The following is a 10,000-nucleotide window of genomic DNA, read 5'->3' on the forward strand; positions in this document are numbered from 1 at the left end:
TTCCACATGCAAACCTGGCGTTAGTTTTTCTGAAAGTATTTTGCCTTATTTCATTGGAAACAATTTGAACACATTTCCCTACCATTGGCCGTCGTGTACGGTCTAATTAACGAAAAAATAACTCAGTGTCGGCAAGTACTGTAATAATGATGATGATAGTGGTGATGATAGTGATAGTGATGAAAGTGACAATGATAGTGATGTTGATGATAGTGATGTTGATAGTGATGATGATAGTGATGGTAGTGACAATGATAGTGATGATAATAGTGACAATGATAGTGATGTTGATGAGTGACAATGATAGTGATGGTGATGATAGTGACAGTGATGATAGTGATGATGATAGTAAAGATGATAATGATAATGATAGTGATGATAATAATGATAATAATACTAATCCTTTGTAGACCTCCAGATGGAGCTACAATGAAAAGTGAACAATTGAAAGAACAGATAAAGAATGGAAGAAAGCAAGAAAAGCAAGTCTAGAATAAAAATGAAATAATAAAAAGAAAGGAGATAAGAATAAGTCCAGAATAAAAGAATAAAAAAAGAGAAAAGAATCAAAATTAAAAAGTTAAAAAAGAAAAGAAAAAGGAAATGTAAAAAAAAAAAAAAAAAAAAAGGAAATAGAAATAAAAAATAAAAAGATAAATAAATAAATATATAAATATATAAATGAAGAGATAAAATTATCATAGAAAAACGAATAAAGGAAGTAAGATAATGATAATTAGGGTAATGGTATTAAAGCTAATGATAATAACGATGATAATGATAATGACGATCATAATAATAAAAAGTAATGATAAAGACAATGATAATAATAATAATGATAATGCTTATGATAATAACAATTATCATAATATTTTTTTTAATGTTAATGATAACAGTGATAATAATAATAATGATGATGATGATAATAATGATGAATATAAGAACGATGATGATAATGATAAGGATAATAACAATAATGATAATAATGACAAAAATAATGATGATGGTAATGACGATGATGATTATGATGATGATAATCATATTGAACTTTCCTCTTCCTCCTCCTCCACCAACACCACCACCCCCTCCTCCTCCTCCTCCTCCTCCTCCTCCTCCTCCTCCTCCTCCTCCCTCCTCCCTCCTCCCTCCTCCCTCCTCCCTCCTCCCTCCTCCTCCTCCTCCTCCTCCTCCTCCTCCTCCCTCCTCCTCCTCCCTCCTCCCTCCTCCTCCTCCATCCTCCTCCTCCTCCCTCCTCCTCCTCCTCCTCCCTCCTCCTCCTCCTCCCTCCTCCTCCCTCCTCCTCCTCCCTCCTCCTCCTCCTCCCTCCTCCTCCTCCTCCTCCTCCTCCTCCCTCCTCCTCCTCCTCCTCCTCCCTCCTCCTCCTCCTCCCTCCTCCTCCTCCTCCTCCTCCTCCTCCTCCTCCTCCTCCCTCCTCCTCCTCCTCCTCCTCCCTCCTCCTCCTCCTCCTCCTCCTCCTCCTCCTCCTCCTCCTCCCTCCTCCTCCTCTCTCGTCCCTCACATTTTTTTCTCGACATTACTGCCTAAAAAGCGATCTCTAGATTAAATATGTCACGATTGTTAAATAAATGAATAACTTTTCAAAATATTTTTCATGGAATTCCGCATAATAAGTTCTCGTCCTTGATGTCACAAATTTACGAAATTATGACACGAAACTGTTCATTACTCTTCTTCCTTTGAATGGATTCGGACGAGTTCTAAATCTAGCGCTCAGAAGTGAAGCGCTTTTTCGCTACAAGATTTACGGTTCTTGCCGAAATTTAGCGGTTTCGTCGCTCTTTATAAGCCATGTTTATTAACCGGTTATTATGAATTATTGGTAAATCAGGCCTGGAAGCTGCACATTTCTGGTTTTTATGATGTCAACAGTATGAATGAACGAATAATATTGAAAATTAAATCACTTTTTTTTCGTCGTTTGTCTCCTCTGGACAGTGAAGGTTGGCATTAAAAAAAAAAAAAAAAAAAAAAAAAAAGCATTTGATAACATTCGGTAACACAAATAGACAGATTGGCAGATATTTCGGTAGATAGATATATATAGGCTGAAAGATAGATAGATAGACAAATAAATAGGTAAATAGGCTGATAGACAGATAGACTGATATATAGATTGATAGGCTGACAGATAGATATATAGAAAGATAGGTAGATAAATAAACAGATAGATAGGCTGATAGATAGATAGTAGCCAGATAGACTGGTAGATAGATATATTGATAGATAGATAAAAAGAAAGACAGATACATCTTTCGGGTTAGACAGATACACAAATAGATACAAAGACAGATAGCTAGATAGATAGATAGAGAAATGTATACATAGATAGTTACATAGATAGACGGAGGAACAGAAATGTGTATCATAACAGACATAAAAACGCACACCAACCCATTATTTACGACACTGAACTAGTCGACAGAAATGGATCCATTAGTTTCCAATATGCAAAATACGAATATGTGTATATCATGATAAGAAATTGCTAATTCACTTTTTTTTTTCCATTTTTTTTTTTCGCGTGGCGTACCAATTCTCGGATGGCTTTTGGAGCGACTGTATATTTGTGAAATGGAGGTAGTTTTCTTTGGATCATTGATAAGATTAAATCTGTGTGGGTTTTTTTTATCATTATCATAAGTATTATTATCATTACTGGCATTTTAATTTCTGTAATATTGATAATAACGTTATTATTATCATTATTTTTATTTTTATTAATTTTGTTATAGTCATTAATATTATCTTTGTTTCCATTATCATATCTAATTCTATTATTATTATTATTATAATTATTATTATTATTATTATTATTATTATTATTATTATTATTATTATTATTATTATTATTATTATTATTATTATTATTATTATTATTATTATTATTATTATTATTATTATTATTATTATTATTATTATTATTATTATTATTATTATTATTATTATTATTATTATTATTATTATTATTATTATTATTATTATTATTATTATTATTATTATTATTATTATTATTATTATTATTATTATTATTATTATTATTATTATTATTATTATTATTATTATTATTATTATTATTATTATTATTATTATTATTATTATTATTATTATTATTATTATTATTATTATTATTATTATTATTATTATTATTATTATTATTATTATTATTATTATTATTATTATTATTATTATTATTATTATTATTATTATTATTATTATTATTATTATTATTATTATTATTATTATTATTATTATTATTATTATTATTATTATTATTATTATTATTATTATTATTATTATTATTATTATTATTATTATTATTATTATTATTATTATTATTATTATTATTATTATTATTATTATTATTATTATTATTATTATTATTATTATTATTATTATTATTATTATTATTATTATTATTATTATTATTATTATTATTATTATTATTATTATTATTATTATTATTATTATTATTATTATTATTATTATTATTATTATTATTATTATTATTATTATTATTATTATTATTATTATTATTATTATTATTATTATTATTATTATTATTATTATTATTATTATTATTATTATTATTATTATTATTATTATTATTATTATTATTATTATTATTATTATTATTATTATTATTATTATTATTATTATTATTATTATTATTATTATTATTATTATTATTATTATTATTATTATTATTATTATTATTATTATTATTATTATTATTATTATTATTATTATTATTATTATTATTATTATTATTATTATTATTATTATTATTATTATTATTATTATTATTATTATTATTATTATTATTATTATTATTATTATTATTATTATTATTATTATTATTATTATTATTATTATTATTATTATTATTATTATTATTATTATTATTATTATTATTATTATTATTATTATTATTATTATTATTATTATTATTATTATTATTATTATTATTATTATTATTATTATTATTATTATTATTATTATTATTATTATTATTATTATTATTATTATTATTATTATTATTATTATTATTATTATTATTATTATTATTATTATTATTATTATTATTATTATTATTATTATTATTATTATTATTATTATTATTATTATTATTATTATTATTATTATTATTATTATTATTATTATTATTATTATTATTATTATTATTATTATTATTATTATTATTATTATTATTATTATTATTATTATTATTATTATTATTATTATTATTATTATTATTATTATTATTATTATTATTATTATTATTATTATTATTATTATTATTATTATTATTATTATTATTATTATTATTATTATTATTATTATTATTATTATTATTATTATTATTATTATTATTATTATTATTATTATTATTATTATTATTATTATTATTATTATTATTATTATTATTATTATTATTATTATTATTATTATTATTATTATTATTATTATTATTATTATTATTATTATTATTATTATTATTATTATTATTATTATTATTATTATTATTATTATTATTATTATTATTATTATTATTATTATTATTATTATTATTATTATTATTATTATTATTATTATTATTATTATTATTATTATTATTATTATTATTATTATTATTATTATTATTATTATTATTATTATTATTATTATTATTATTATTATTATTATTATTATTATTATTATTATTATTATTATTATTATTATTATTATTATTATTATTATTATTATTATTATTATTATTATTATTATTATTATTATTATTATTATTATTATTATTATTATTATTATTATTATTATTATTATTATTATTATTATTATTATTATTATTATTATTATTATTATTATTATTATTATTATTATTATTATTATTATTATTATTATTATTATTATTATTATTATTATTATTATTATTATTATTATTATTATTATTATTATTATTATTATTATTATTATTATTATTATTATTATTATTATTATTATTATTATTATTATTATTATTATTATTATTATTATTATTATTATTATTATTATTATTATTATTATTATTATTATTATTATTATTATTATTATTATTATTATTATTATTATTATTATTATTATTATTATTATTATTATTATTATTATTATTATTATTATTATTATTATTATTATTATTATTATTATTATTATTATTATTATTATTATTATTATTATTATTATTATTATTATTATTATTATTATTATTATTATTATTATTATTATTATTATTATTATTATTATTATTATTATTATTATTATTATTATTATTATTATTATTATTATTATTATTATTATTATTATTATTATTATTATTATTATTATTATTATTATTATTATTATTATTATTATTATTATTATTATTATTATTATTATTATTATTATTATTATTATTATTATTATTATTATTATTATTATTATTATCGTCTGAGAAGGCAGTCACCTCAACTGGAAGGGGATCGGGATGACTGCAGCAATCACTGAGGCATTACACTGCTCACTATACCTAGCAAGGTTCTTGCTCATATCCTTCTGAGACATACAAGAGACCACCTGCTGAGGTACCAGGGACCAGAGCAATCTGGATTCACTCCTGGTAAGTTCACAATAGACCGAATGCTAGCGGTTCGAGTCATTGTAAAGAGCCGACGTGAGTTTGGTCGTGGGCTGCTTGCAGCTGGCACTGACCCCAAGAAGGGGATATGATGCATTGCGAATCACTTTGGGAGATCCTGAAACTAAGAGGAATCCCAACAAGGATTATTGGATTAATAGCAAGCCTGAATGCTGATACTGAAAGTGCTGGTGGGGAGCATGTCAAGTTCAGGAGTCAGTTAAGGTAGTGTTCTTGCACGAACATTTTTCAACACTTGCATGAACTGGATATTGGGGTAGAGATACTAAAGTCAGCGTGGAGTAGCTCTGGGTAATATCAAGGTTACAGACCTTGACTTTGCTGACGATGTTGCTATTCTATCTGAATCTCTGGAAACCCTAGTGGTGGCTCGTGATGCATTTAGCAATGAGGCGAAGCCCTTGTGTCTAGAGGTCTCCTGGACCAAGACCATGATCCAGGATTTTTGGGGCCTGCTAGGAGATCCTGTTCAGACGGTATGTGCTTGCAGTGAGGACATTGAGGTCACAGAGAGATTTATATACCTTGATAGTGTAGTTCATATCTCTGTGTTTTCAAACCAGGAAGTCAGTAGGGGTCATGAAATCTCTCGACATGTACTGGAGATGTCGGTACTGGTACAGAAGGACCAAGCTAAATGTCTTTAAAGTCCTGATACTACCAGTTTTACTATACGGTAGTGAAACCTGGACGTTGTCTTGTGCTTTGGAATCTCTTCTTGATGCCTTTTGTAACGGATCATGGGGTACAGTTGGCAGGACCATGTGTCCAACCAACGGTTACACAGTGAGACTGGTACAGACCTGTAACTTACACAATCTGCGATCGGCAGCTTAGGTAACTGCTGCTCGAAAGATCCCAGACACGATTTTGTGTGTTTCTATGTTTGACTTTGGCTGTGGGAAACTATACATATTTGCAGCTAACATCACTCATCATTTTATGGTTACTAGCAAGTCCTGTGCTGGCTGATGCTGGGTTACAAAGTTGTTATAGATAGTGGCGGTAGAATACAGGGAAAGACAGAAAAGGTACGAATGTGAATGAATATCTTCACAATACAAGATATGTAATTAACCGTTTTCGATTACATCTTTGTCAGAAATATATATATTTCTGACGAAGATATGATCGAAACCAGTTAACTACATCTCTTGTATTGTGAAGATATTCATTCTCATTCACATCTTTTCTATAATCATCACGTGAATACAGTTCACAGGGAAATATGCAGGTTTTAGAATCTGTAGACACTACAATATACAGACACATGGATTCGAATATATACTGCAGACCAGTCATTCCATAGCTGTATTCACGCACTCAACTTTATGCTGCCAGAAGCCTCGCATTTTGTATTTTGAAAGTAATTGGTCATAATGTCAAGGACAATTAATTTTGAATCATTGTGCTGTCAGTTACTTCTACCATTATATTTACACCGCATTAACTACTTAAAAGTGCAGCTGGAACTTGTGACCAGATGCCATTCTCAGCATGTCCTCGAACTTTGAATATAGGGCAGAAAAGCATGTGGTCACAAGCACCATCTGTACCATTAAGTGGTTAAAGGGATGTAAATATAGTGGCAGAATAAACTGATAGCTCATTAATTTGAAGTTATCTACCTCTCGACATTACGTACTGCATATATTGAAAATACAAACACGAGGCCTCTGACGGCACTAAGCTATATGAATCATTGTAGCTGCATGATAGACTACTATTTTTTATGTGAGGACACCAAGTTATGTGAGTTGTTGCAGCTGTGTGATAACCGACCCGTCCCTGTGATCTTCGGTCCTATGTAGTTTGCTTGTTACTACATGACGTTATTCAATTATACGACTCATTGTAGTTTCGTGATTTTTGTTTCCTCCCCGACTGTCTAGTGTATGCAGGTAGCCCTTTTTACAGGTTCAAAATGTGGACAACAGAAAAGGCATTCCACTCACAGTTTGCAGGAGGTCAAGAGCAGCTTGGTCTGGACGGACAATAGTACCCAGCTGTTGAGCAACAGTCGTGAAGTAGTTCAGCTACAGAAAGTGGCACCAGTGTTTCTCGAGTGCCATACAACAGTCGCTGGACAAAGTCGCTCGTATTTCGCAACAGTTGCTAAACTGTGGAGCAACAAATTGAAAATGCTGCTCAGTTGTTGAGCAACGGTATCACGAGAGTACTGATACATCATTGTGCAAATGTTTCGATACAAGTGTCTGGTCTAGGCTTAAGTCACCGGTATAGGTGAACTAGCAATGTAGAGCTTATAGACCATTTGCATTGCAAATAATTTCGCTTTAATCTGAGGGACTATTAAGAGACGAAATGTCAAGATTAGGTGCTTTGAAGCCAACTGTGTCTCTGTGGATCCAGCAACACCAAATAACTGGATCCACCAGAGACAAGGCCAGAAATGGGTGCCCTAGATGCTATAAACTATAAACGAGGGTGCTATATGAAAGATAAATAAGAAACTGGCATTGAAGTGCATGAATTTCATGAGCTAATGAAATCCATTTGATACTCGGCAACACCCCTTACATCTAACTGGATTTGAGAAGGGGGCGTGGCCGGTAGGTATTTACCACATCCCCTTACTGTGAGTCCCGTTCTTCTTAGTTATATACTTTCATTATTATTATTATTATTATTGACAATCCATAACTACCACAAGGTATGCGAACCCCTTTTGTCCTGCTGGTAACAGCATGCAGACTGTCAGAAATCGCTGGGCAGTTTGAGTGGATGCACAGAAGCAGTGTCGGGGAGTTGGCAGATGTCGGGCCAGGCCCTCACCAACGGTGATGGAAATGCTCGGTGCTTTTCACTGTTGCCAACAGTTCCTTGCGGGTCACACAATAGTTCTTCTCGGGACCTGTGAACTTGGCACAGTAATAAGCCTCCACACATTCTTCTCCATCCTTCACCTGTGACAGGACAGCACCAAGAGCTTCAGAATCGGCTTCGCTGTCCAACAGGTAGGGACTGGGTGGGTCGGGATAAGGCAGTACTGGGGCCAGAAACATGTCTTGATTTAGCCTATCGAAAACCTCCTGACAAGCTTCACTCCATTCAAACTTTGCTCCTTTTCTGATGTGCTGGTGGAGAGGGAAGGCTACTTGTGCAAACTGCTTTATCCTCCTTTGCCATCTCCACTTGGTGGTAGCCAGACTTCAAGTCTAGCGTGGAGAACCAACGAACGGCAGTGCGTCCAGCGTGTCATCCATGCGCGGTATGGAATCCCTCACTGTCGAGTCATTAAGCGCCCATGGACTGTCAGACCGCTCAACTACGACTTGCGCCTCCAGCTCCTTCACGGCATGCTGCATTATTCCTCACGCCGTGCAATTCTCCGAGGGGCGTGTTTAAGGGGCACAGCACCTTTCCTGGACACATCAGCATACCTCGTCAGGGTGCTCCTTAACTTCTCCTGCTGTCTATGGTCGAGGTGACAGGCACTCCTCCGCGCCAGGTCAGTCAGGGGACATCAGTAACCCCTCATTTCCAAGGGTCCTTTTTTAACAAGCCATCTCCTCGCTGCCGTATCCCATACGCTCAGCCGTTACTACTTCCGCTGGTGCGACTCCGAAGGATAAGGGCACCTCTTCTCCATGCAACCTTAACATTTTCAAGTTGATATACGCTCCAACCTACGTGAGGTAGTGAAGTAGTGAAAGCAAGGGTCCTCCATCTCGGTGACGTGCACAGGCAATACTTACTCATTAAACCCCACGCCGAGTTGCGCCTCAACTGGGCCCCTGAGCGGTGAAGTGCCTCATGACCCCACAGAGTCGTTGTGGCGTCTCACAAATGTATTTAGTAGCCAACACATCAGGGCGCATGATAGTCCTCTCAGCGCTCATATCTACTACCATCTGTTAAATAAGCCCCACGAAGGCTGGAGACGAGCTGCAGTCTTCTCATTGTCATCCCACTCTTTAGCGCCCGCCAAGAGCTCAAACTGGGCCGGGTTGGCCTTCCAGGCCACCTTCCCATCAAATTCAAATGGTTTCCACCTCCATTCCTGGCGGTCACGGGAGGCTTGCAGACGCTGCGGCACTGGGGACGCAGAAGGGTGCAGAGGAGTGACCTAATTAGCTGATGCAGGTGTGGGGTAGAGAGGTGTGGTGAGGTCAGGAGAGAGAAGAAAAAGCTTACTGGCCAGTGGCGATGACGTCACGGCCCGGTTTCGCGCCTTTTCTGGCTCCCACTTACAGCTGGCGCCCACAGGTAGTCACGCTGCCATGCCTTCCACTCACCTGGATCAGACCACAACTCCCTCGGCAGCCATTCCTCCTCCGGGGGGCTCCAATC

At 30.9% G+C, this 10,000-nt stretch overlaps 1 protein-coding gene across 1 annotated transcript; it reads right to left on the minus strand.

The window, feature by feature from the left end:
* Positions 1 to 7,140: 7,140 nt before the first annotated feature.
* On the minus strand, positions 7,141 to 9,015 carry LOC125048212. The gene is made up of 5 exons (XM_047646783.1): positions 8,884 to 9,015; positions 8,515 to 8,784; positions 7,923 to 8,072; positions 7,642 to 7,722; positions 7,141 to 7,236 (listed from the first exon to the last, which is right to left on the minus strand). Exons 1-5 carry the CDS (start codon positions 9,013 to 9,015, stop codon positions 7,141 to 7,143), a joined length of 729 nt encoding a protein of 242 aa, XP_047502739.1.
* Between the last annotated feature and the right edge of the window lie 985 nt (positions 9,016 to 10,000).

This window comes from Penaeus chinensis, chromosome 43 (assembly GCF_019202785.1).
Source record: "Penaeus chinensis breed Huanghai No. 1 chromosome 43, ASM1920278v2, whole genome shotgun sequence".
Classification (NCBI taxonomy): domain Eukaryota; kingdom Metazoa; phylum Arthropoda; class Malacostraca; order Decapoda; family Penaeidae; genus Penaeus; species Penaeus chinensis.

Coding starts and splice junctions, on each gene's coding strand:
- LOC125048212 (XM_047646783.1), bottom strand. CDS start 9,015: ATGCAGCATGCCGTGAAGGAGCTGGAGGCGCAAGTCGTAGTTGAGCGG. Junction 8,785..8,883: donor CGCTGGACGCACTGCCGTTC/GTTGGTTCTCCA, acceptor CCTCTCCACCAG/CACATCAGAAAAGGAGCAAA. Junction 8,073..8,514: donor GCAAGGAACTGTTGGCAACA/GTGAAAAGCACC, acceptor TGGTGGATCCAG/TTATTTGGTGTTGCTGGATC.